Source organism: Lynx rufus, unplaced genomic scaffold (assembly GCF_022079265.1).
Source record: "Lynx rufus isolate CCGP_SWC_20201006 ecotype Redwood Valley unplaced genomic scaffold, mLynRuf1.p SCAF_16, whole genome shotgun sequence".
NCBI lineage: Eukaryota > Metazoa > Chordata > Mammalia > Carnivora > Felidae > Lynx > Lynx rufus.
This window is the reverse complement of record NW_025814830.1, coordinates 14,206,151-14,233,461: the sequence shown is the minus strand read 5'-3', so window position 1 is coordinate 14,233,461 and position 27,311 is coordinate 14,206,151. Positions and strand designations below refer to the sequence as shown.

General features: G+C 48.3%; 1 protein-coding gene and 1 long non-coding RNA gene across 2 annotated transcripts; one reads left to right on the top strand and one right to left on the bottom strand.

Annotated features, from left to right (window-relative positions):
* Positions 1 to 546: 546 nt before the first annotated feature.
* Positions 547 to 20,602, bottom strand: LOC124511231 (uncharacterized). Its single transcript, XR_006961841.1, has 5 exons — positions 18,881 to 20,602; positions 16,853 to 16,907; positions 13,902 to 13,988; positions 11,804 to 11,885; positions 547 to 2,178 (listed from the first exon to the last, which is right to left on the bottom strand). It is a non-coding gene; the product is annotated as an uncharacterized LOC124511231 (long non-coding RNA).
* Positions 14,601 to 15,609, top strand: LOC124511230 (free fatty acid receptor 2-like). The gene has a single exon (XM_047078246.1). The coding sequence runs from the start codon at positions 14,623 to 14,625 to the stop codon at positions 15,607 to 15,609; it is 987 nt and encodes a 328-aa protein (XP_046934202.1). The 5' UTR covers positions 14,601 to 14,622.
* Positions 20,603 to 27,311: the final 6,709 nt, after the last annotated feature.

Here is a 27,311-nt window from a genome sequence, read left to right as displayed (position 1 = left end):
TTTTGCCACAAGTGCAGCTCAGAGATAACTTTGCCCGGATCCGATGGCAAACAGCTGCAGAGATCTGCTGACTTTCTAAAATCGTTCTTAGCATTTCCAAGTCCCTGCCCCGGCCAGCAGCCCTGCTCTAAAGCTACCCGCCACCCCGCCCTCTCAAGGGAGGTCTCTGGCGGACACAGGCAGGGCAGAGCAGAGGTGCCCACGGAGGAGCTCCCACAATCCCTGGGGGCCTCTATCTCAACCCTGGCTCCTCCTCCCGCTCCCATGCTCTGGTAGGCAATGTTCTGGAAGGCCGTCCCCTTTTGCTCTTGCTCTCCACCCTCTCTCCCCAGGTGTTCTAATCCATGACCATGGCTTTCACCATTGATGACTCCCAAATTTCCATCTCCAGCCCCAGACTCTTGTGCGCCCAACTCTGAACATCTCAACTTCACACGTCCGAACTGAGCTCTTCATTCCCTTCCCCACATCTGAACCCCCACCCCAACAACACCATCCACCTACCTGCCCCTGCCAGAAACCCAGGAATCTTTTTTTTTTAAAGGTTTCATTTTTTTTTTTTTTATTTTTAAAACGATCATACAATAAAAAGGAACTTTTTCAGGGAGGACTAAACAGTTCTGTGAATTTTAACACTCATGGATTCCTGTAACCACGACCACGATCAAGATAAACAACAGTTATAGTCACTTCTTCCCCTGGCTCCTAACCACCGACAACCACAGGTCTATCGTATTTATCTCTTCAAAAACGACACCTAAATGGAAGCATCCAGTCTTTAACCTTTTGACACTTTCTTCTTCCACTCAGCAAAAGGTCTCTGAAATTCGCCCCGGTTACTGTGAGCATCACGGTTTGTTTCCTTTTAGTGCTAAGTGGTTCGTTCCACTGTCTGGCTACATCACCATTTGCTTATCCGTGCACCCACTGAAGGACACTTGGGTTCTTTCAGTTCAGGACAGTCATGGATAGAGCTGCTCGAAACATTCATGCACTGGTTTTTTGTGTGGACTCGAGTTTTCACTTCTCTGGGTCAAATATCCAGGAGAGGGATGGCTGAGTCATCTGGTAGTTGAATGTTTCACTTTTAAAGATACCTTCCACCTGTTTGCTGTCGGTTGTACCACTCTGCATTCCTTCCAGCCATAGAAGAGACTCAGCGCTCCGCCTCCTTGTGGCACCTGGTGGCCCTGGCGGCCGTTTGGACAGGTGTACAGTGGTCAGAAAGCCATTCTTAGAAGGCAACTATCCCACCAACGCACAACAGCCATTCTTGACGCCCACTCCCTTACTGCCCACACGCAATTCATCATCGAGTCCTACTGCGTCTATCTCCAGAATGTGTCTGGCACAAACCTGCTTCTCTCCAATGCATAGCTACTAGGATCTCTCACCTGGACTCCAAAAGCTTCCAACCTGGCTTTTCTACTTGTCCTCATTCTCGTTGGTTCATATCACAGCCAGGGGGGGCCTTTGAAGAACATAATTGGATCGTGTCATTGTCTACTGTCCATTCCTATCCTCTCTTCCTGGCTTCCAGGCCCTGTGCCATCTGTCCCTGCCTCTCCCGGTCTCTAAGCCCTTGGGGGCTCATCCTACTTTCATCGACATCACTCTGCTGGCCTGGCCTCGAGCAGCCAAGTTCTCAGTCTCTGCACACAGTTTCTCCTCTGCTTGACCTGGCCGGGTCACCTCTTCTTTCAGGTTTTCTTGCCAGCGTCACTTTAGAGAGGCCTTCCCTGATCACCCCATCTCAAGTAACCCTCACCACTTGACATTATCCCACACTGCGCTATGACAGTTTGATTTGCATATTTGGCTGTTCATTTTTTTAGTATGTGGTTCCTCCCTGTACGCTGGGAAGCCCTTGCCAGCAGTCACCATGTCTGTTTCATTTGTTCTGTATACCCAGGTGCCTAAAACAGTATCTAGCACAGAATAGGCATTTGGTACTTGATAAATAAATGAACGAATAAGAAAAAGTATCTCTAATTTTCCACTGTTATAAATAATGCTACAAAAAACATCCTTTTCCATAAATGTCAGTGCATTTATACATTTTGTAAGAGGTGCCGCTGTATTATATGGTACATGCATTTGATATTTTAAATATTGACAAATTACCTTCCCCAGATGAATCAACTCTGTCACCAACCGTCTGTAGGAGGCTCCATACCTCTGCAACAAGGGGAAATATCACATTGTAGCTTTTTTTTAAGTTGGCATTTAAAATTCAGTAACTCGGTGTATTAGGGTCCTCCAGAGAAAGAGCCCATAGGATGTGTGTATGCATGGAAAGAGATTTATCTAAGAAATTGGCTCATGTGACTGTGGTGGTTTGGGAGCCCAAAATCTGATGGAGGAGGCTGGTAGGCTGGAGACTCAGGTCCAAAAAGTTGCAGTTCAAGTCCAAAGGTAGTCTGGGGCTGGGAGACAAGGAGGAGTCAATGTGGCAAATGAAATATGAAGGCAGTCCGCTGGAGAACTCCCTCCTGCTCAGGGAAGGCCAGCCTTCTATTCAGGTCTTCAACTGATTGGAGGGAAATCTGCTTCACTCAAAGTCTACCAATTTAAATGTAAGTCTCATCCAAAAGTATCTTCACAGAAACATCTAGAATAACATTTGACCAAATACATGGGCACTGTGGCCCAGCCACGCTCATACATAAAATTAAGCATCCCCTCAGTACTATTTTACTTTTAATTTCTCTTATAAAAAGTGAGGTAGCAGGGTGCCTGGGTGGCTCAGTTGGTTAAGCATCTGACTTTTGATTTGGGCTCAGGTCACGATCTCACAGTTAATGATTTTGAGCCCCATGTCAGGCTCCATGCTGACCTGTTTGGGATTCTCTCTCTCTGCTCCATTCTGGCTTGCGCGTGTGCATGCATGCATGCTCTCTCTCTCAAAATAAGTAAATAAACTTAAAAAAAATGAGGTAGCAAATATTTGCATATTGAATATAGTCATTTGTCTTTTTTCCTATAGTTGCCTTTTTCTTATTAGTTTGCAGGGTATTTGCATATCTATTAATGTTTGCATTTACAAATGCTTTTTCAGTTTTATATGCAGAAAGATGGGGTCTTTTACTTTGTTAGTAAGTTTTCCCATAGCTTTATATTTTTATGTACTAAAGTTTATCATTACTTCCATGACTTCTACATTTATGTCATGCTAGAAAAAAAGCCTTCTCAATTGCAAGGCTTAAAAACGATCTTATATAATACCTACACAACTTCTATAGTTTTAAAAGATATATCTGATCTTCAGCATAGCTGGATTTTACTTTTATTGTCAAGTTGTAACTCTTTCAAACGTATACTCAACTATCCCAACATAATTTACTGAATAGCCCATTCCCTCCCACTGATGCGAAATGGGTTTGGATCACTTAATTAGAAAGAATCCTTCACATGTAATCAATACAATACATCACATTGTAGTCAACTGCAATACATCGTAAACAATAAGACATCATCATTTTTACCCAACCTATTAGCAAAAAATATTAAAGATTCAAAATATCCACTATTGCAGAAGGTGCACAGAAATGGGTACCCTCATACATGGTTGGTAGGAACGTAAATTACTGAACATTTTCAGGAAGGTAATACATAAATAGCTATCAAAAATTTTAAAGAACATCTCTTTGACCCAGGAGTTCTATCAATTATATATCTAAAAATCCATCTAACCAGTGGCGCCTGGGTAGCTCAGTTGATTAAGTGTCCGACTTTGGTGCAGGTCATGATCTCGTGTTTCAAGCCTGGTTCAAAATCTGTCTCCCTCTCTCTATGCCCCTCCCCCACTTGCACTCTGTCTCTCTGTCTCTCTCTCTTTCTCTCTCTCAAAAGTAAATAAACATTAAAAAAATTTTTAATACATGTAACGAAAATACATGTATTTAGATAGATAGACAGACAGACATTTACTGAAGCACTGTTTGTCATTACAAAAGACCTGAAAACTTCAATAATGTGACAGTTCATCAGACATATTAAATAGTGAAAAATGAAGTTTGAAAGCAATATGCATAGTATTACTCCATCTATGCAATTTTTAAAACTTTACATTTCTATATGTACATATATGGATATAAATAAACAGATTACCCCTAGAAAGGAAGAAGTGCATTGGGGAAGTGAAGTAGCATTTCACATTTCACTTCTGTATTGTTGAATCCTTTGACAAGAAGGATATATTCTTGCATGATTATGTAAGCTTTTAAAATTAAAAAAAAAAAATAGTGGAGGAACATTCACCACCTTGATTCTGACCAAGCTGGAACACAGAATAGGGCATAGAAGTTTCAGGTGCTTGCAAAAACAGACACATAGATCAATGGAACAGAATAGAAAACCCAGAAATGGACCTGCAAATGTATGGCCAACTAATCTTCAACAAAGGAGGAAAGAATATCCAGTGGAAAAAAGACAGTCTCTTCAGCAAATGGTGTTGGAGAAACTGGACAGTGACATGCAGAAGAATGAACCTGGACCACTTTCTTACTTACACAAAAAATAAACTTTTAATTTTAATTAGGCTTACACCATGCACAAAAAATAAACTCAAAATGGATGAAAGACCTAAATGTGAGACAGGAAACCATCAAAACCCTAGAGGAGAAAGCAGGCAAAAACCTCTTTGACCTCGGGTACAGCAACTTCTTACTAGACAGGTCTCCAGAGGCAAGGGAAACAAAAGCAAAAATGAACTATTGGGACCTCATCAAGATCAAAACCTTCTGCACAGCAAAGGAAACAATCAACAAAACTAAAAGGCAACTGATGGAATGGGAGAAGATATTTGCAAATGACATATTAAATAAATAAAAGGCTAGTAGCCAAAATCTATAAAGAACTTATCAAACTCAACACCCAAAAAACAAATAATCCAGTGAAGAAATGGCCAAAAGACATGAACAGACACGTTTCCAAAGAAGACATCCAGATAGCTAACAGACACATGAAAAGATGTTCAACATCACTCATCATCAGGGAAATACAAATCAAAACCAAAATGAGTTACCACCTCTCACTTGTCAGAATGGCTAAAATTAACAACTCAGGAAACAACAGATGTTGGTGAGGATGTGGAGAAAGGGGAACACTTTTGCACTGCTGGTGGGAATGCAAACTGGCGCAGCTGTTCTGGAAAGCAGTGTAGGGGTTCCTCAAAGTATTAAAAATAGTTACCTTACAACCCAGCAATGGCATGACTAGGTATTTATCCATAGGATATGAAAATGTTGATTTGAAGGGGCACATGCGCCCAAATGTTCACAGCAGCGTTATCAACAATAGCCAAATTATGGAAAAAGCCCAAATGTCCATCACCTGATGAATGGATACAGAAGATGTGGTGTGTGTGTGTGTGTGTTGTATGTATGTGTGTATATATATATATATATATATATATATACACACATATATATATGTATATATGTGTGTGTGTATGTGTATATATATTTATTTGAAAGATATATATATATATTTGACATATATATATTTGATAGATATACACATATATATATATATATATACATACATACACACACACACACACACATATATAGTCATCAAAAAGAATGAAATCTTGCCATTTGCAACAATGTGGATGGAGCTAGAGTGTATTATTCTACACAAAGTCAGACAGCCAGAGAAAGATAAATATCATATGATTTCACTCTTAAGTGGAACTTAAGAAATAAAACAGATGAACATAGGGGAAGGGAAGGAAAAATAAGATAAAAACAGGGAGCAGGAGAAAATACAGGAGACTCTTAAATATAGAGAGCAAACAGAGGGTTACTGGAGGGGTTGTGGGAGCGGGGGAAGGCTAAATGGGTGAGGGCATTAAGGAATCTACTCCTGAAACCATTGTTGCACTATATGCTAACTTGGATGTAAATTTAAAATTAATTAATTAATTAAAAAATAATAAAAAAAAATAAAATCCAGAATGGAGGGGCCTGTACTCAAAGTATCTGACCCCCTACCCTAGTTAGTCCTGGTATATGCTCAATATATTCAATGAATTACTTTAAAAAAAGTTAGCTTAGGGGTGGGGGGATGGGCAAAATGGGTGAAGGGGAATGGGAGGGACAGGATTCCAGCTAAGGAATCAATAAGTCGTGGGGATAAAAGCCACAGCACAAGGAACAGAGTCAATGATATCATAATAGCGATGCATTGGGATAGACCGTAGCTATACTTGTGTTGAACACAGAATAATATACAAACTTGGGGAATCGCTACGTTGTACATCCGAAAGTAATGTAACGTTGTGTGTCAACCATATGCAACTAAAATACATTGTAAAATGAAAATTAACGTGGTAACTTAGAAAAAAGATCAACAGACGCCAAGTGCCACCACATCCCCATCCAATGGAAGGCGTTAGACCATCCACACGGACTCTGGAAACCGGTTTTATCAGCCCTGGTTCAAGGCCCACGTCTAGGCCAGATACAAGGAACTGGGACGTGGAAGAGGAGACACTGAAAACTTTCTGGAACGCTGCGAGTGTACCGTGTTCTGACTCCAGTGGGAGGACGACGGGGAGCTTCCTGCTCGCACATAATGCACAACAGATGGGCTTGAAGACAGCCACCGGCAGGGCTTGACATGTCCCTGAAGTTTAGAGGACGCGAAGGCTGGTGCCAGAAGCTTGCTGGGAAAAATCAAACCAGGACAAGCGGCCACACTGGCGGTGAGCTGCTGTCCTACTGACAATGGTACGGTCCACGGTCCCCTTGGACCAAAGGGGGACCCTCTGCTGGCGAGCCAGTCTAATCATTTCATGAATGACCCCACCCAAGAGTCAGCCCGGAGGCCCAGTGAGGTCCCACAGAGAGGAGGCCCAGGAGCAGAGACCGGACTGAGTGACCGGGCGGAGGAGGCACTCACATCCAAAGGAAACGCAGAGAAAGGTTCCAGCTGGGAGGTCCAAGAACCTGCAAAGGGCCTCCACTGGAGACCGAGTCAGCACTAGACACGTCCCGCCCAGAGGGCATCAGCCCCAGGTCATAACCGTACCAGGCCAGCTAGACATTCCCGGCCCCTCCTGCATCCTCTCTGCCCACGGGGAGGGGCCGAAAGCTGTAGCTAACGAGTAGGAGAGCACAGGAGACCAGACGGAGCCAAGAAAGAGAAATCCCACCGCGCCAGGCCCTTCCTCTGCAGGCTGTCAGTCGGCGACATCGCAGAGCCGGGAGGGAGAAGTGCTCCCTGGAACAGAATTGGGAACTTTGATATTACACCGGGCTGGAGCTACGTGATTATTCCACAGACCGGACTCTTACCGTCTAAGAGTACCCACAGGAGCCAGGGCCCTCGAGAAGTCGTGCTACCACAGGACGAAGGGTTGTAGGGGAAGAAATGAAGTTAGGGTTTACTGGCATCTGTCAAGTCCCGCTCTTTCCATAACGCGGCTATATCCCATTTGAGATGGCCTCAGGGTGCAGAATTCACCTCCTCGGAATTCTGCATCAGCACAACAGGTAGGGCAGCACCTGTGCTCTGAGCCAGGCAGGCCCGGCCCATCCGCTGATACCAGGCTCACCCCGGTGTCTGTCTGCAGGGCATCTGGCCCCGGGCCCATTTACTCTTAGGACGTGATCCCCAGGTGAGGTTAAACACACAGTCACACAAATATCTTGACAGGACCTAGTTTTTAAACCCATGGCTCATTTCTGGTTCTACACTTCACCGCACACTGTCAAAAAGCAGGCAGAGAAAATCCTACAACTATTTTGTGAATGGTACAGTCCCATTTCTTATTTCATGGTAAGAGGCTGTTCTACCATTACAACCCCATTTGAGAATATCGTCACCTTTTTTTTTTCTTCATAGACTGGGAACTTCAAAAAATGGAAGTGGTCTAGGCTGTCCTGACCGCTGAGGGGCCCTGCTGTAAGAACACTGAGCATCCTTCAGTTCCCCAGCACCTGACTCCCTTCCCGTGTTTAGGGAACTGCCCATGTCTGAATCTTTAGTCTTGGTGGGAAGCAGAGCCTGGCTCCCACCAGAGAAGCTGATAACGCTGGGACCTTGTTTTCTGGGCATCTCTCCTGTGTTTAGCTAATCAGGTTCAGCTGCCCAAACTCAAATCTGAGGCTACAAAGTGGTACAAAGAAGGAAGGCAGCAGGGAATTGCTCCCGGCGGTGGCAGCAGTGGTGGCAAATAGAATGTGACCCTAGGGCCACAGCGTGTGTGGGTTTGAAGGGGAGGGGCTCCTGCGCCCTCACTGGACTGGGTTGGGTGGCATAGCTTTTAATGTGGTCCTGACTGCACAGCTCCCTTTATTCTCCAAGCTTCGTTCTCCAGCCTTCCTGGCAGATCTCTGAGCTACCCAACATGTTATCATATCATCTCTAAATTAGCAGAGTTGGCTTCTGTTGCTGCAATTAAGAGCCATCACTGAGACGCTGTCCAGAATGGTGATTATGGGCTAAGAGAGCCTGCATCCTATTGAGTGATGTGAAACCCATTAGTAATCAGTAAAATGGGGATGCATTAAAACAGCAAACAGACACTGCTTGATAGCCATTCAACTGGCAAAAATCCAGAAGCTGGATAATGCCAAGTATGGGTGGGAATGGGTGGGGATCCAATGGCCAGGAGGCCGGTAGCTCTGTCCTCTTCCTTTTTTATGTCTACCTTGGTCCTATCCACTCTCCCACCTGGGGCAGCCCAACAGAAGAGAAGGCTCTGGCTGGGTGGTGTGGGATGTACTCTATCACGTACAGGACCATCTCTGCTTAATCACAGGTGTTTGTGTGACACACAGCACAGCTCGTGAAGAATGCTCAGTAAATGTTAGCTGTGGATGTTTTCTCTTGCTTTTAATTTTTTTTTTTTTTAAGATCACACACACCCAGAAAAAAGTTTTTTGGTTTTTTTAAATGTTTTTATTTTGAGAGAGACAGAGAGCGTGTGCATGCATGCACACACACACACACACATACACACACGCGCGCACGCGAGCGGGGAAGGGGCGGAGAGAGGGGGAGAGTGAGAGTCCCAAGTAGGCTCCACGCTGTCTGTGCAGAGCCCAATATGGGGCTCGATCTCATGATCTAACAGCACAAAAGGATCTACACAGAAAAGTCTCCCTCCCATCCCAACACCCAGTTCTCCTTTCCAGAGACAAACCACGGCTCATGCGTGTCCCGTCCCCAATCTACACTCACCCGGCATCCAGAAGGATCCTTTGGAAACGTGAAACAGCTTACCTCACACCTTTGCCCACCATATTCCAGGTGTCACTCCACAGCCACGAGGCCCCACGTGGTCCCGGGCCTGCTGAGCACCTGACTTCATTAGCACAACTCTGCCCTCTCCTGGTCCCCTTGCTGCCGCTCCGGCCTGCCTGGCCTCTCCCAACACACCGGCTTCCCTCGGGGCTTGCCGTCCCTGCGTCCGGAACACCACGACAGTCTCACACCTCATTCTCTTCTTCCTTGCGGGTCTCTGCTCAAACATGACCTCCTCTGAGAGGCCTTCGCAGACTCGCCCTCTGTCTTCCTTCTCGACAGACTCGAGTCTGTCTTCCTTTTTAGCCCCAGTCCAACCCCCGGCTTATGCTACGATCCATCCGCAGACTGCCTTGCACCAACGGAATGTCAGCTCCGCGAAGCAAGGCCTGTTCGCTGCTGATTCCCCAGCACTGGCGAGGGTGGTAGCATGGGGGCTGCTCAGGAAACCCTCGCTGAGTCAATGTGTGGGCGTGTGTCCCCTTCTCTCACGCAACGCGCCATTCCTACGACACGCTTTTTCCTTTTAACAATACATCTCGCAGTTTGATCTATGCTGGCATTTGCAGATCTGCCTGGTTACCTGTAGCAGGTGCATGGCGGGTCTACCGACTGGGTGCTCCATGGCTTTTACTCGATCAGATCCCTACTGACGGATAGAAGTTGTTCCCAGTCTTTTATTATCACAGAACAAACAGACAAAGAACACTGTGAGGATGTACTTCATGCACACGGGAAAGTACATCCATATAATAAACTCATAGATGTCAGCGTGTTGGACCAGATGGTATGGGGTTTTTCATTCTGAAAGGCATCAGCAAATCGCACCCTCCAGAGAAGTGTCCCAAGTAACGAGGGGAGAGAGAGGAGCAGGACATGAGGTCAGAGAGTGACAGGGACAGGAAGCCAACACAGTAGAGCCTGCAGGCCACAGTAAGGACTGTGGCATCGACAAGAGATGGGGAGGTCACGGGGTTTTGAGTAGAGGAGGGATGTGACTACTTAGGTTCTAACAGGACCATTCTGGCCGCCGTGTGGAGAACAGACTGAAGGGGCAACAGGAGTAGCAGGGGGATCAGACAGGAGGAGATCATTCAGGGACACAGGCGAGCGATGGGGATGACAGCTTGAACCAGGGTGGCAGCGGAGGGTGTGGTCAGTGGTGAGATTGGGGATATATTGTGAAGAGACAGCGGAAGACGTCTGCTCATGGAATAAATGGCAGAGGAAGAGAAGAATCACAGCTCTGTCTCGGGGTTTTGGTCTGAGTAACTGGAAGGAGGGGGTGGCAAACCTGTGTACCCTGGGGCCCCACTCCCGAGACGTGGGAAGCCAGGGCACACAGAGGCAGCAGCCGGTGGAGGGAGTGGCGGCCAGAAAACCTTAATTTCCTAACAGGTGAGGTTTCTCCATCTTCGACTGCGTGGCTCCAAGGGGTGCACCTGAACCGCAGTGGGCTGAGCTGTCCAGGGGGCTGGCTCAAGAGCAAGTACGGCAGTGACTACCTTGAACCCTGCTCCCTGGATGGGCCCATGTCCCTCCCTTCCCTTCCCTTCCCCTGCTGGCACATGCCACTGAGCGTGTGACTGGACACCATTGTTCCTTAGCCTCTTAAAATGTTTCCCAGAGACTTCATGTTCAGCACCCCCCTCTGGCCTTTCCCCAATCTGTTGGTGCTGATGCTGAAGAGGACAGTGATGAAGACACAGTGATGTGTGTTAGGAGGAACAAGAAGGGGGCTGTCAGCTTCTGCCTGGCTAGGGCAGCTTATCGGGACACACCAAAGAGCAAGAGAGGGAGATAAGATCAACGGATGCAGATGTGACAGCTGTCTGTCCTCTGAGGTCGAACAACTCCAGATGACAGTCAGCACTCTCTAACTCCCTCCTGGGCCCTCTCACCGCCGCCCACAGGCTGAGCGGCCTGACCTGGCTTCTGCACCCAGCCACCCTGGCCTCCTTTCGGTTCCTCTGACGCAGCAAGTCTGTTCCCGCTGTCCCCTCTACCTGCAACGCTCTACCCATGGCTGGCTCCTCTCCTCCGTGCGAACATCCCTGCTTAGCCCAGGCCTTTCCTGACAGCTCTCTCCCCCAAAAGCCCCACACCAGCCTCCCTCTTGATTTCCCTTTCTGCTTCCTTCCTTCACTTGAAATTCCCTGGATGGTTTCCCTGATTACTGTCTGTCCCATTCGCCCATGTCCGCGGCGCCTAGAGCAGGGTCTGCACGGAGCAAGGGCTCACGGCGTCTGACAACTGGGGGTGTGGTGATGTGAAAGGTGAGGCACATGGAGGAAGCCCATGTGCCAATCAGCCATGAGCAGCCTGGGCAACGCTTCACTGAAGGAAAGCAGGGATGCTGCGTGGCCCGCCCCCGTGACGCGGCTGTGTGCGAGGTCCACGGAGCCTGCTGGTTCTCTCAAACAGTTTAGTCTGCACTCCCCTTTCTACCCCGGTGACCCTGGGACCTGAGCACCAAGGACATCCCAACACTGCTGGCTTGGGTGACAGAACGGAGATAAAAGGGAAGACAAAAAGTGCAGGTTCTGACCTCCTTGTCGCTTGTGTCGGCAGCTGGCAAGCTCTTATGGGCACCCCCAGCTCTTGTCCTTTCACTCCAGTTATGCAAGTGCCTGTGACATGCAAGGAATTGTACATTGGTTTTTTTCTATGGACAAACTTCAAAACAGTCCCTTGCGGAAGAGCCAATCTTACCTAGACGCCACCCCAACATCCCATGGGAAGGCCAACATCCCAAGGGTGGGCTAACAGACTCCCGTGGTCTCCCGTGGTCCTAGCACCTGCTAATAGATTCTTCAGCTCTGTTCTGACTGGGGAATCAGCTCCTTGGGGACAGGGGTGGAGAAAGGAGGACCCTCCCCTGGCATTTTAGGATGAGAGCAGCCTTATGTGGCAGCACTCTTCACCTTTCCAGTAAGTTTCTGTCGCTCAATCAAATGCAGGCAGCAACATGGTACAAATTAATTTGGTAGAGAGTGAAAGATAATTATGTTCCCTTTGCCCATGTGTATCAAGCATCAAAACCAATTCCTGAATGCCCATTTTAGGACAGGTACAGTGTAGGTTAGGGAAGGCCAGCCTACAGGAACATAGAGAGATCACTTGGGGACCAACGTGGGGAGTGATAGGCAATAAGAGATGCTTTCTGGGGGGCGCCTGGGTGGCTCAGTCGTTTAAGCATCCAACTTTGGCTCAGGTCACGATCTCACAGTTTGTGAGTTCTAGCCCTGCGTTGGGCTCTGTGCTGACAGCTTGGAGCCTAGAGCCTGCTTTGGATTCTGTGTCTCCCTCTCTCTCTCTCTCTGCCCCTCCCCCACTTGCAGTCTGCCTCTCTCTCTCTCTCTCTCTCTCAAAAATAAATAAATATTTTAAAAAATTAAAAAAATAAAAAAAGGAAGGGACCTGATGGGCCAGAGGAAGTCAGACAATGCTTAGGACACTAATGAGTTTCAGAAGAGCCTCCTAGAAAGAGAACAGGAAACTGATTATGTCAGGGGCCTTGAGAGAAAAGATGGGGAAGGAAAGGGTGCAGAAAGAGTGGAAGGAGCAGGAAGAGGCCACATGTTCAAAACTGGAATAATTTCCCATGCAAAGGAAAACAGAATTGATTACTTGAAACAGGGAAAGAGGAGGAAGCCCAAAAGAAGAGTTGTGATCTGGATTCTGGGAGAAATAAGTTTGGTGGGGACAGAATTTGGTGGGGGATCCAGAGGGTCAAACTGCCTTGGGAAGAGCTCAGCTACTGACCTTCCTCTCTTTGACCACGTGACTCATCCAGGTATAAAAGTCTCGTGTTTGTGGAAGAGAAAAAGGTGGTCCAGTTAGACAAAGTTCTTCCTGCTCCTGAGACCCAACGAATTTGAAAAGCCATCCGACTGTCTCCAGGAAAAGGCAAGACACCCAACTTTGCTTGTGCTCAGGGAAGAGGTCATTGGGATCACAAGCCCACAAAGGGATGGGACAGAAGGAAGGAGTGAGTGTAGATAAACTTATGAAGGGGGGGCAGAGTATGGAGTTTACTCTCCGAGGAGATAGGACGAGAGGTCAGAGAGATGGGAAAGGGGCCAGGACAAGTCAAATGGCGAGCTGGTGGTGCTGGTGGGGGCCGGGTGCAGGTGAGAGGGGTGGGAAAATGAAAAGTGAGCTCAGCCCCAACTAGATGGGAATGACCCTGTTCACCTGGCCCTCTACCTCAGATGCTCTGCTCTGGGAACGTGATACCTAGATGGGACACCAGTAACATGCTAGCAGTAACAGGTTGAGGACTCAAGTTTTATTTTAAATGTCTCCCTTCTAGCGGTAAATAAGAGATTAAACGTTATACTCGATCGACATAAAACTCACATACATGTGCTTTCTTCAGGCAGCGAGAAAGGGTGCATTTGCAGGTAGCAGGCGGGGAATTGTGGTACTTCTAGAGAAATCATGGTTATCTGTGATATGAGGACCTAAGTGATTTTCCCAGTCATGTGACTGACAGGAGGCATGGCCGGGGCTGGGATCCTGCCGACCTGGCCCAGCTCAGATCCCTCCCATCCCTAGCCCTTCCCCCCACCCCGCCCCAAAACCTACAGGTTTTCTTTGAAGGGCTCAGCGTAGAATCAAGAAGCTGGGTGTCTGGGACTCACCTCGGGCTCAACATGCCCATCCCTCAGGCCTGACCAAATTCTCATTTGCAGGGGTGAAGCTGAGAGTCTTCTGTTCAAGCCCAAAGACTTGTGGAGGGAAAAGAAAGAGAAAAGAGGCAAATATAAAGAAAGAAACCACAACCAGGCTGAGCAAAATTTGGAGAAACTCGGCGACAGCCTCAGGCTTAGTCCCTCTAGGTAATGAAGCAGCTGTTTCCTTCCCCTCTGTTCATACAGCCATTCATTTGTCAACAGATAGTGTTGAGCACCTACTATGCACCAGGCACAGTCCCAGGTCCTAGGACACAGTGGTGAACAAGACAGATGAGCTCACTGCCCTCACAAAAGGGCCTTTCTAGTGGGGACTTGGAGACCTCAGAACTTTTCCTGTGGGAACTTCTAAGACATCACAACGTTTAGGAGGCTAATCATCCTTCCTTTCTTCCATCCTGTCCTCCCTCCCTCCCCTCCCCACCTCTCCTCTCCTTTCTTTTCCTCTTCTTCCTTCCAGAAGTAATTGTGCAAGGGAGCAAGGAGGCCTTCTTTCTCCCTGAAGCACAGGAAGCAGAGCAGTGTTCAGTTTTGAAGGGTCAGCCACAACCACTCGGCAAGGCAGGGAGAGGAGACGCACTGAGGCTGACAATGGAGTCACCTTGGTTTGGGGCTGGGAAGCCCATGGTCAGAGAGGATTCTGACCTCATTTTCTGTCTCTTCAGGAAGGATGGCCCCGAGTCCCCACAGCCTGGGACTTCTCTTTGTCTACATAATGTATTTTCTCATTGGTCTCCCTGCCAACCTCCTGGCCCTGCGGGCCTTCGTGGGGCGGGTCCGCCAGCCTCACCCTGCGCCCGTCCACATCCTCCTGCTCAGCCTGACGCTGGCGGACCTCCTGCTGCTGCTGCTGCTGCCCTTCAAGATGGTTGAGGCCGCCTACGATTTCTGGCCCTTGGGGGATGTCCTCTGCGCCCTCACTGCTTACGGCTTCTACAGCAGCATCTACTACAGCACGTGGCTCCTGGCGGGCATCAGCATCGAGCGCTACCGCAGCGTGGCTTTCCCCGTGCAGTACAAGCAGTCCCGTCGACCCGTGTACGGAGTGATCGCCTCTCTGATCTCCTGCCTCTTGTCCTTCGGACGCTGCAGCATTGTGGTCATCGTCCATTACTTACCAGCCAACAAGGTCGGGGGTGAGGCCAACGGCCTCCCTCTCTGCTATGACAACTTCACCCAAGAGCAACTGGCCATATTGCTTCCTGTGCGGCTAGAGCTGTGTCTCATCCTCTTCCTCATCCCCATGCTGGTCACCATCTTCTGCTACTGGCGCTTTGTGCGTATCATGCTCTCCAGACCCCAAGTGGGGACGCGGAAGCGCTGGAGAGCGGTGGCGCTGGCCGCCGTGACCCTCTTCAACTTCCTGGTCTGCTTTGGGCCCTACAATGTGTCTCACGTGGTGGGGTTCTTAGAGCGAAAAAGTGAAAAATGGCGGGTGTACGCTGTGTTGCTCAGTGCTCTCAATGCTTGCATCGACCCCTTGGTTTTCTATTTCTCCTCCTCAGTTATGCGCAAAGCCTTGGATAGGAGGCTACGGAGTCTGCAGAGCTGGGCTGCCTCGCTGGCAGGGCGCTGCAGGAGAAAAGCTGGAGAAGCCGCCGCAGAGAGAGGAGATGAGAGTTTGGATATGGCCAATGTCGGCTTCACAGGAGACTAACTCTGCTAGCTCGGGGAAACATTTTGTGGGGAGGGCTCCAAATGGGGAACAGTGAAACAGAACTGGGGTGAGTTCACCTGTGTCTAGCTTAAGAGGCACAGAAGAGCAGTAGACCTCTCAAATCCAACTCATCCACTGGGTCGGTGCTTTTGTTTTGTTTCCTGGCAGTTATGACATTTCCTTATTTGTGGCCGGCACTGCCTCCTGGTCAGCCACAGCCCTCTTACCCTTGGAATTCTCTCCCCATTCAGTAGCTATATGATGGTAGCATTCCTTCAGCCGGTGCAAAGCTTTTTGCTCGTTCCTTGGCCCTGACTCGGCGGGGCGGGGGGGGGGGGGGTGCTCCACGCTCCAGGTCTGAACGTCTAGCACAGGCAGGAGTCTGGAGAGTCAGACAGGATCCTGCCATGGGAGCCCGGAGGTCTAGCCCCCCAGCCAAAGCGGTTGCTGGCTCAAGTCTATGAAACGGGCAAGAAAAGAAACAGTCCTTGAGGGAAGAGTCAGCTCTGGTGTGAAGAAACTCGGGTCAGGATACTCGTCAGTAGTTCTGCCCTATTTTCAGTCTCCAACACTGTGTATGTGTGTCTTCTTTTTTGCGTCATCTATCTTGCCAGAAGTCTGTTGAAACTCATCTTTTCAAAAGCCCAAGGCCTTCTCTGGTATTTATCTACGCTTTCTATTTCATCAGTGTTGGGTTGTTCCCTTCCTCCTACTTTATGGAGTCTTTTCAGTTGCTTGCTTTCTAACGTATTTCAAGTTGACATTCGTTCATCTTTAACCTCTGTTCTTTGCTATCACAAGCATGTAAGACTATGAAGTACAGTGTCAGTGGGATGCTACAAGCCTGCATTTGCATAATTTTCACTATTTTAAGTTCTTATAGGCCCTAATTTCCACAGGATTTTTTTCCTTTGACTCAAGTTTAGACATTTTCTTTATTTTCAAGCATACAAATTCTTCTTGATCCTTTCGTTATTTGTTCCTACCCAAATGGCACTGTGGCCAGAGAATATGGTTTGAATGGTTCCAAATCTTTGAAATTTGTTGAGAACTGCTTTTGGGCCCGGAATATTGTCAATCTAACGTTCCAGGTGTGACAAGAACATAGATCCTGCAATCGTCAGGCGCATGTTGTCTCTGTACACCTTAGATCAAATTTGTTCATCTGTGATGTTCGAATCCTTATAACCATTATTTACTTTTGCTCTATTTGATCTACCAGTTACATGGAGAGGTGTGTTACCTGCTCCTCCGTGATGGTGAACTTGTCTTCTTCTCCTCGTAGTTCTGTCTTCCTGCTAAAATGAAATGTTGGTCATTCCTTTTGCCTTAAAATTTATTTGGTCTGATATAAATATAGCCACACCAACTTGTTTTCGTGGTTAGTATTTTCCCAGTACATCACTGTCCATCCTTTTACTTTCCAACTTTCTATATCCTTAGGTCAGGTGCATCTTTTACAAGCAATATATACAGTGGCTGGATGTTTTGTATGTAATATGGTCTGACAATTCAACCATATTGGTCTTTTACCTGTATTGTTTTATTCATTTATACTTATATAAAAATAATTTCCAATATGCTTGGATTTATTTCTGCCCCATCTTATTTTTTTTTAATTAAAAAAATTTTAATGTTTATTTATTTTTGAGAGAGAGATAAGAGTGCAAGCAGGGAAGGGGCAGAGAGAGAAGGAGACACAGAATCGGAAGTAAGATCCAGGCTCTGAGCTGTCAGCACAGAGCCCGATGCAGGGCTCAAACCCACCAGCTGTGAGATCATGGCCTGAGCCAAAGTGGGATGCTTAACTGACTGACCATCCCAGGTGTCCCTGCCCCATCTTATTTTTAATCACTTCCATGGAAGTGTACCCACATACTGAAATATACACTCACACTGCGAATGGCCTGATAGTAATTGTAACAGTCAGATGAATTATCACAGTGAACACATTTAAGAAAAAAAAAAAAAATGAAATGCCTACCATCTTATTTTGTGCTATTTTCTTCACCTTCTTATATTTCTTTTTTCTCTCTTCTTGCCTTCCTTTGGGATTAAGTTTTTTTTATTTCTTTTCATTTCTCATATCATTCTCATATTTGTTTCTCATATCACTGAATTGGAAATCATATACTCTGTGTTTAGTATTTTAGTGGTTATTTTAGATGTTTTAACATGTTAAGCGTTCCTTAGTTGGTTCCTCTCTCCCCTTCTTCCTTCTTCCTTTGGTGTTCTAGACAGCATTCAACTATGTGACTCCTATACAGCAGTTTTCAAAGTGTGGTCTATAGACCCCTGGGGTCCCAGAACTTCTCTGGGATCTGAGGAGTCCAAACTACTTTCATAATTATATTAAGATGCTAATTGCCTTTTTCGCTCCCATCCTTCCACGAATGAATGCACAGTGGAGTTTTTCAGCAGCTACCTGACGTGATAGGATAACAGCTTTGCGAATAGAGCTGCCTTCTGTGAAGCTTGAGGTCTAAAGAGGTCTGCAAAAATGTAAAACAGTGCCACTCTTCTCCCTAGGATTTTTTCTTTTGAAAATTTAGTTATTTTCATGAAAGTATGTCTTTATATTAACATGTAATGGCTTTCTGATTATTTTTAAATAAATTAATACATATTTAAAATGTTGTGTTTTGGGGCACCCAGGTGGCTCAGTCACTGAAGCGTCTGACCAGCTCAGGTCATGATCTCGCGGTTTGTGAGTTTGAGCTCCATATCGGGCTCTGTGCTGACAGCTGAGAGCCTGAAGACTGCTTCAAATTCTGCGTCTCCCTCTCTCTCTGCCCCTCCCCTGCTCACACTCTCTCTCAAAAATAAACAGACATTAAAAAAGTAAAATGTCCTCTGCTTTAACTTCTAATGTGGTACATGTCAATGGCTGGAACATAACACTTTAAAAAGCTCTTTGGGGTCCCTAGTAATTTTAAAGAGTATAAAGGGGTCCTGTGATGAGCAAGTTTGAGAACTGCTGATCTAGTGTGCCAAGGGGGCCTCCGCGGGTCCTGCTGGATGCCACTGCACGTCTAGAAAAACAGTGTGCTTCCTGGTGTATCGGCACTGAATGATTCACAACTTCATAAAGTTTCATGCCACTTAAACTTTTGGAGATGTGAGTTTAAAGTCTGCCTGGCCAAATGCAAAGCTTTTGGATGTTTTAAATGGGAGATGCAAAAACCAGAACCACCCCGTCATGAGCTAAAAGAGTAACAGACCGGCCTAGATGGGTCGGATACAGCTGCCCTGCGCAGAACTGTGCGCTCACCACTTTATGCTAGTCAAGAGTCTTGTTCCAAAGGTCCTTTGAACTGGCGTTTTTCTTCTTGTTCCGTGGATGAGGATCACTTCATCTGCACTTAGGTGGTGGTATGCTGATCCAAAATACAGGTAGGGTTCCTTCTCTTGAAAGTTGGGACAAACCGGAAATCTCCATACTAATTATATTTGGCCTACGGCATCCTGAAAAAACCTGCACATTTGATTTTCATCAGCAGAGATCAAAGACAGCTTGTCGGGACAAAAGTTATGAACATACTGAGTGTGCTTTATTTTTGGCGGGGGGGGGGGGTGCTTCACAAAGCCCCAGTAACAGCCCCAGTTTGGCCGCCGGGGTCCTCGGTAATAGGTAGTTCATACAGTCTAAGTTCAGGGCTACTCCCGTCGCACCTCCTGGGAGATCCACGGTTCCTGGAGTGTGGTGTTAAGGAGGAAAAACAAAGGTTCGAAGATACCAAGCAGAGTCTCCTCAGCCCTCTCTGGTTTGCAAGTTGAGGGTGGTGAGGGCAAACTTCCACTGGAAAGGGACTTTGGCATGAAGTCAGGTCACTTGGTTTATGTAAACATAGGGGACAGCTTTCTCTTCGAGCTGGGCTCAAGAAACCACACCCCTAGTGAGCACCTCACAATCGCTGAAGGCATGACTTTTTGACAGTAACAACAATAAACTGCACACTGTTTGTAGTTTACGTTACATTAAGTAAGTATTATTTGGCAAAGACAAAATGATATTAAACGTGCTTTCAATCCATCTACTCTATCCTATTTGCAAAACACCTGCGATGCTCCCAGCTCACTTGGCAGCGTCTACGCCCCCACCCCGACTTGGGTGGGGAGCTGATGGCTTACGGGACGTCTACTGAGAGCCCTACTCAGGCATTTCCAGTATCACTCCCATGAGGAAGCCCCATTACCCGGGAAAGGGTGCACAGTGATAAGAGGCAAGTGTCGAAGGGCAAACTGTTTGTTGGACTCGAAGATTCCAGCTTTATCACAACACGCTCTGCAATCCCTTTTCAAAAGTGAGCTGGCAATTCAAGGTGGACATTTGTTGCTCTGGCCTCCTTGGCGTCCCCCTTCAGTGGCGACAGCGCCGCTCCCACACCACCCCCAACTGTGATGTCTGGTGCAGCTGGTTTCACCCCCTCCTTCATACTCTGGGGTAGAGGTGTGACCCAGGGCCAGAGCGAGCCATCAGCAGAGCCCATCTGACCACAGTGATGGTTCACACCCAAGCATGTGACTCAACCCAGGCCAAGGAAAGCTAGCCGGGCCCTTCTCTTTTAACCATTTAGGAGAAAGAACCCCTTCTTCTACTGAACTCACCTTGGGACCACTTTGAGGAGAGATGCTGAGGTCAACTAGAAAGAAAGCAGTCCACGCATTTGAAATCCCAAAGCAAGACATACTCTGGGGTTATTCAGATCTGAAAACCAAAAATTCTCCCTCTTTAAGAGCTTAAGCCAGTTTGAACTGGGTTGTCAGTCGCTCGCAACCAAAAGATATATCATTCCTCAATTGCTCACAGTGGCGATCAGTCTTTCTTCAATTATTTTAAAAATTCAAATCAAAAGTTTAAGTGTGAAGACTTAAAAACATAACAAATATGCATATACCCATCATGCAGAGTAAATGCTTGTTAACAATCATATTTCTTCATATTTTAAAACATTTTGTTTTCAAGCAATCTCTATGCCCAATGTGGGGCTCGAACTTACAACCCCAAGATCAACAGTCCCATGTTCTGACTGAGCCAGCCAGGTGCGCCAATATTTCTTCAGATTTTTTTTTAATGTTTATTTATTTTGGAGAGAGTGAGAGACAGAGAGAGAGAGAGAGAGAGAGAGGGAATGAGAGTGTGCATGCATAGGGAAGGGGCAGAGAGAGAGCAGGCTCCAGACTCTGATCTCTCGGCACAGAGCCAGACGCAGGGCTCAAACCCACAAACCATGAGATTATGACCCATGAGATTATAACCTGAGCCAAAGTTGGACGTTCAACTGACTGCAACACCCAGGCACCCCACATTTCTTCAGATTTTTTAAGTTGATGTTCCCATTATGTTTCTCTCTCACTGAATTTCCTCTCTTCTTCGCCAGAAGCAATATTATTTTGGAATTTAAGTGTATCTTTCTGGTCCGTGGACATGTCCATGAAATGTACCTGAGCCCACAAACACAGTTTAGTATTCTCTTCTGTGTGTGTGTGTGTTTTTTTATGTCCACAAATATCACATGGTCATCCTGTGACTTGCTATTTTCCTTCCAAATCATGTCTTTGATACCCACGCCTCTGACATTCATCACTGAAGCTTAGGGCTCTCATTCATTTCTTTGTCTGCTGAGTAAAATGCCATCCTGTTTAAAAGCGGTTTCATGTTTTCCATTCCACTAGTTATAAACATTTGGACAATCTATTTTTCACCAACATAACAATGCTGCTTTGGACATCCCTGTGCATGCCTCCTCGTACACATGTGGGAAAATTCCTCGAAGCAGAGAACCACTGGGTGGCATGGAATGTGCATTTTCAGTTTTAGCAGAAGCCACCAAGACCAGCCCTGCAGCGAGTCTGGCCCTGGAGTGGACACAAGGTGATGAGTGGGAGGGAAAGGGCTAGGCACGTGCTACCTGTCAACAAAGAAAGGGGTTCAGGTGAGGCCCGAGACCTGCAAAGTAACCTCGTGGACATACACATGGACCCTGTGGGGCCCTGTGGGGCAGACAGCCTCTCCAGGACTCTAGGGATAAAAGAGTGGCCCGTCTCCCCATTCCTCACCTTTCCTAACCCAATCCGGACTCTCGTGACCATTCAACAAAAGCATAAAGGTAAAACGACACAACTAATGCAGCCGAGAGGGGTTTCCCCCACTGTGTAGTTTATGCAGAAAACGCACCCGGCCTGCGGAGAAAAGGGGGCTGGAGGCGAGCGCAGATGGACAATGGAGCGAAGGGAAGATAGATAAGACGCTGGAATCCTGAGGATGAGAATGCAGCCCCTGCCGGCCCTGGGCCCTGGGCCAAGACCAGATGCAGCTCCTGTGGAGTGGGAAAGCACAGCCTGCCACTCATTCACGTGTCTGTGTCCAATGGCTTCCAAGCAAACCGGGGCTGCCCCGGATCTATATGGCTCATGCAGACGAGAGGTGAGAAGGCAGAGGTGGTGCAGAGGAAGGGCACGGGGACACGGGGAGACATGATCAGAGGTGCTGCCTGCAGACGTGATGGGCTGTGTAAGGCCCCACTTTCTTCTTGGGTGCTCATGTGTCCGGGGACTCTAGAGAGGTTTTGTGAGGCAGGGCTGAAGACTAACCGATTCAACAAGATCCTCACTAGGGGCAACTGACCAAACAAGGAACACAGCCAGGGGCAGGGATGGGAGTACGTGAGAAAGCTGGCCACACGCAAGTTCATTTGGCATAAGCAGCCCAGAGACAGGGATGTAAAACGGGTTTCCTGAACTATGAAAGCAGAACAAAATCTGAAAGAATAATCACCGCTTGAGATCTAGAGATGGCCAACGAGAGTTTTGGGGAAAACAATGAGGGCTGAGTGGCCTGATAGCTCAACTCCTGACCTTCCTCTTCCTGACCCACAGCAAGTTCAAGTTCAAATGCTCTTGGCTCCTAGGGGACCCTGAGATGACAGAAGTACCTGCCTCTGCACCTTCTCCCACGAGTTGGTAAACGTCCGTGGCAACCTGATCTCCAAGATCAGTCTGCCTGGGAATGGGCTCAGGTTAGTTCAAAGTACCGAGCAATCCTAGGAGAAGGCACCCTGAAATCTGACCCAGAAAAGGAAATGTATAGAGGCCCAAGTGACCACAGGGTCACAGCCAGGGAGTAAGGTGAGGAGTTCATTCCCAAAGTAGGGGTGAGGCCAGAATGGTAAGAGACCAAGAAAACTGAGCAGGGACTCGAGGTAAGGTGGCAGAGGGATCATGTAAGTTGAGGTGGGGGGCGGGGGGGGGGGGTGGACACCAAGCAGAACCGGTCTTCCTCTTCAGACTAGAAAAAGGCCTGTATTCGATCGGCCTAGGCTGTACCAGGCCTCCCCTCTGTGCTGGCCCCACTTCCTGGGTGGTGACCTGGGGTTTTGCCAGCATCCATTCTTCCTTCTTCTGGTAGCAGTATTCCAATTTTCCCTTAGTCGACCACTTCTTTTCCACTGTCAGTCCATGTGGCACGGGGCAAGAGGCAAAAGGCCAGCCCCGACCCAACCGCAAGGGGGAGGACACATTACCCAGACAGGTCCGTGTCCAGATCAGTCCGTCCAGAGTCAGTCATTTCTAGTCTCTGAGTGTCAAATCTAGAATGATTTGGAAAGAAGCATACTGTTTCCACGGGGTGGTTAGGCTGGTAAAATGTAATCCTGGAGCTTGTGGGAGCCATCTTCGCCAGCGCTCTCAGGCCGGAGAGGGCCTGCCTGAGAAAGAAGCTGGTGTAGGAATCCAGAACTGAGACACGGAGACAGATGACGACGGCTTCATTTACGCAGCTGGATCTGGCCATTCCCAAAGCCACTGTGCCCCGGACTCTTTAATTACATAGCAAATAAATTCTCTTTTTTGCTTCATCAGCTGGGACAACATTCTGTCCCCTAGAAGCAAGACATTAGGACAAACAGTTGATACACAATTTGTCGTTAACAATAAAGAATAGGTGCTTCCGAGTTATATCTTTTACGATATTTTAAAAACAAATCTGAACAGATTCAAGGCTACCTGTACAATTTCACCAATTCGTTTGCATTCTGACATGCAAAGATGAGAGTCAGGGCCCCCGGGCTGGGGATGGGACATAGCTCTGGGCATGCCGGTGACTGCCTTCTCTGTTCCAATAAGTCAGACGCCTAGTTGACAATCCCTTAAATCAGGAGAAGTGTGGTCTGCATTTGCAAAAGTGCTTCCACACACGAGTTAGAAGACAGTGAAGCTGGTTTCTTATGCCCCCTTCAAAAGCAAGGACCCTAAGAGAGTCCGGAGAGGCTAAATGCCTTCCTCAGAGATACACGGCCGGTCAGTGGCCACGCCTGGACCAGAATCTATGTTGGTCCCCTGGTTCCAGCGCTCCTTCGCTTCCACCAGCTTCCTCAAAAGTCAGTATCTGGTGTGTGGGACTCAGGGACAGCAGTTGGGAGGAAAGTCCCAGCTCGCTCCCTGGGGGACGCTCTCACAAGGGCTTTGAGGGAACAGAGAACAGAAACCGCGTGGTTGAGGCTGGGAAGACTCGGCTCTAGGAAGATTCCCGACTACATCTTTTCCGTCAGGGGTTTATATCCCTCTTTCTGGCCATCTAACACCACCGAACGTCCTTCCTGGGGGTCCGTGCCCGCCCAAGGTAGAAGCGGAAACTTGCTCTGCAGGAGCCTTCTCGCATCTAGGGCGCAGGCACGTGGCCTATTCACATGCACAGGAGGGCACGGCGCTGCCAAGCTGTGGGGTGAAGGCGCGGGTGTGGTGTGCACGCAGCCGTTCCAGGGAGGGTGGCGGCACACACGGGCAGCTCTGAGGGCATAATCCGGCATGACCTCCACGTCTGCTTCTCTGGCTCCCCGGGGGATTCCAAGAGCCGCCTCCTGTCCTTGAAAAAGAAGGTTCCTTTCTGCCTCAACTAGCGAGAGGGCTGTCTGCTGTCTGCACCGAGAAGGCCGACCGTCCTCTTCGTCTACATCTTGTCCGTGCCATCGGTCCCTCTGCCAACGTCCTGGCCACGTGTGACCTCCCGGGAAGAACGAGGCCTTGCCCTGCTCCACCCACGGCCTCCTGCAGTGGCAACTGCCACTACTCGACACGGTCAGGCTGTGGCCAGCGGTCCGCGCCTTCGTCGGTTCTGGCTTCGTGGCATGTGGCACGTGGGAGCGGGGCTGTCCCTGTGGGAGATGGGCTGCTGTGCCAGCCCGCATCTTGCCCCTACAACTGGGCTGCCCTGTGCTCCTAGGGCAGCAACAAACGAATGTGACGGCCTCCATTTCTCTGTGAGAATTTTGTCCAACAGCAGCTGGGTGTGGTGCAAGAACGCCGAAGGACTAAATGCCAGGATCTTGGGACTCTACCTGCATTTCCGGGGTGGTGGTGGGGTTGGGGGGGGACAGGAAACATTATCGAGTACTTCCTGCTCTAAATGTTTCCTATGCTCTAAACCGCTATGCCAGCTCTCCCAAAAGGCTCTCATTGCAGGGCCTCAGGAAGGCTTGTCCAGGGAGACAGACACGGGCCTGCACCCTCACTTGTCCGTCATTCATTCCTTCACTCAACTGCATCGATGGGGTACCTACTCCAGGGCAGGCCTTGCTCAAGCTGTAGAAAACACGACGGTGAACAAGACAGAGAAGCTACCGGCTCTCACGAAGGGCATCTTCCAGAAGGCACTTGAGTTGAGGAACACTGGTATGCCCCCTCGGGCCAGGCATTTGGGCTCCCCGGAAACAACACGGTACTTCAGACTGATTACTCTGTGACCAAACTAATAAAAGACCTGAGGCAGCTAACAATGTCATTTTGACAAGTGTGGCTTCCTCCTCCCTGTTTCTGGGCCAAGCAGTGGTAAGAGGTAGCAAATAAAAAAATAGCTGTTTGTTTAACCTGAAAGTGTGTCTAATTATTAAGCAAACGAGAAGTTCTTACTGGAACAATGTAAAACCAAGCCTGTGACCTGTGCACCAGGAACTATTGATGAACAAAGGGTAAATAAAGACCTTCCCGTCTGGGTAAAGCACAGTGAAGACAGACTACCGTAATAAGGAGGAGAGGGGCCTTCTGTATGTGGAGTTGCCATGCAAGGAACCTGTGAGGAGGAAGGAAGTGATCAGTCATTGATTCTCTGCTGTTGACAAGGCCCATCTTGGTGACAGCCTGACCCCGGAGCAGAACCAGAGGAGGCCAAGGCAGCTCCAATCCTGCCCCTTCATTAAGGAGCCTGAAGGCTCCCTTTTGGAGGCTGTCAGTCCCCTGCCCAACAAAAAATCAGAATAAGGCAAGGTCCCCAGGTGGCTGAATGTGCTCTGGGAAAGGACTGTAGGTGGCATGGGACGGAAGGAATCAGGACAGCGCCACACTGCTGGGGACAGGGCGAGAGCTTCCCCTCCAGGGCACAGACAGACAGGGAAGGGAGAGATCACAGAGAGAGTGCAGGGGTAGAGAGACAGCAGCATGCTGAACTGGGCTGGAATGGGGGCAGGGCGGCCGGAACAGATCAGGTCACGGCCACAATACTGCCCGCTGGAACTTCTGACTCAGATGCTGTCTGACATTCTCTCTCATGGGCAAGAGAGGGATTGGCAGCAGTCACGGCTGGAATGTTTTGGGGAGTCTGTTTAGCATGTCAGCATAATCAGTCCCATGTGTGGCCACTGGAAAAAAGTTGAGAATTGCTCCCATAAAGAGTTTAGTTGTCTGGTGACAATTTACAGTAGAGAAATAGCTGCAGTTCTGCAAAGTGTCTTCACCTAAGTAACCTCGTTTCTTCCCCCAAACAATCCTGCTCTATTCACGGAGGGCTACGACTCACAACAAAGCCCAGAGAGGTGACGTGACTCCCCAGAGCCATGCAGCTGATCAGGACACAGCCCTCGTGGGAATCCAGGCTGCCTTCCCAGCTGCCTGGCTGACATCCCCTTTTGGGAGGTTTTGGAGGGGACGAGGCCAGAAGGCATTCAGAGTGGTCAGCCGGCTCCCCTCCTGCCTGTGGTCCCTGTCTCCACAACGGAGCCTTATAGTTCCATGTGAACACCAGCTGTCCAGAACAGAACTGTGAACTTGAACAACCCCAAAACGGCCACTGGACCCACTCCTCCTATGTGACAGCAGCTCTCAAACCCTGGCATGCACCAAAATCTCCTGACGGACTGGTTAAAACACAGATCACAGGGTCCCATCCCCACAGTCTCTGACAGAGCAGGTCTGGGGTAGGTGGTCAAGAACGTGCATTTCTAACAAGTTCCCAGGTGCATTTCTAACAAGTTCCTGCTGGCATAGAGGCCACACTTTGAGGACCACTGATCTGGGATGTAATGGGCATCTTCCCCTCTTGGAGGTGGAGAGAGGTTATGAGACTCTGGAATCCTTACGAGGAGACTTCTTCAGGTAGAGAAGAAGAAAGGATGAGAGGGCGAGGTGGAGACCTCAGCAGAGACCTAAGGAGCTGCTTTGCCAAGAGGCACACGATAGGAAACCCAGTGAAGAGGGAAGCAGCAAGATGAGGTCAAAGCAAGTCAGGAGGAGCTTGTGAGACACGGAGCAGAGGACAGAAGGCTGGGATCAGGCTAACGTTCACTTTAGTTACCAAAGAGCACTATCACAACCGTCCTGCAGTAGGACTTACTTACGGGATTTTTAAAAAATTGGGGCGCCTGGGTGGCTCAGTCGGTTAAATGTCCGACTTCAGCTCAGGTCACGATCTCACGGTCCGTGAGTTCGAGCCC

What these genes read in the sequence shown, in the direction of transcription:
- LOC124511230 (XM_047078246.1), top strand. Translation starts at nt 14,623, where the DNA reads ATGGCCCCGAGTCCCCACAGCCTGGGACTTCTCTTTGTCTACATAATG.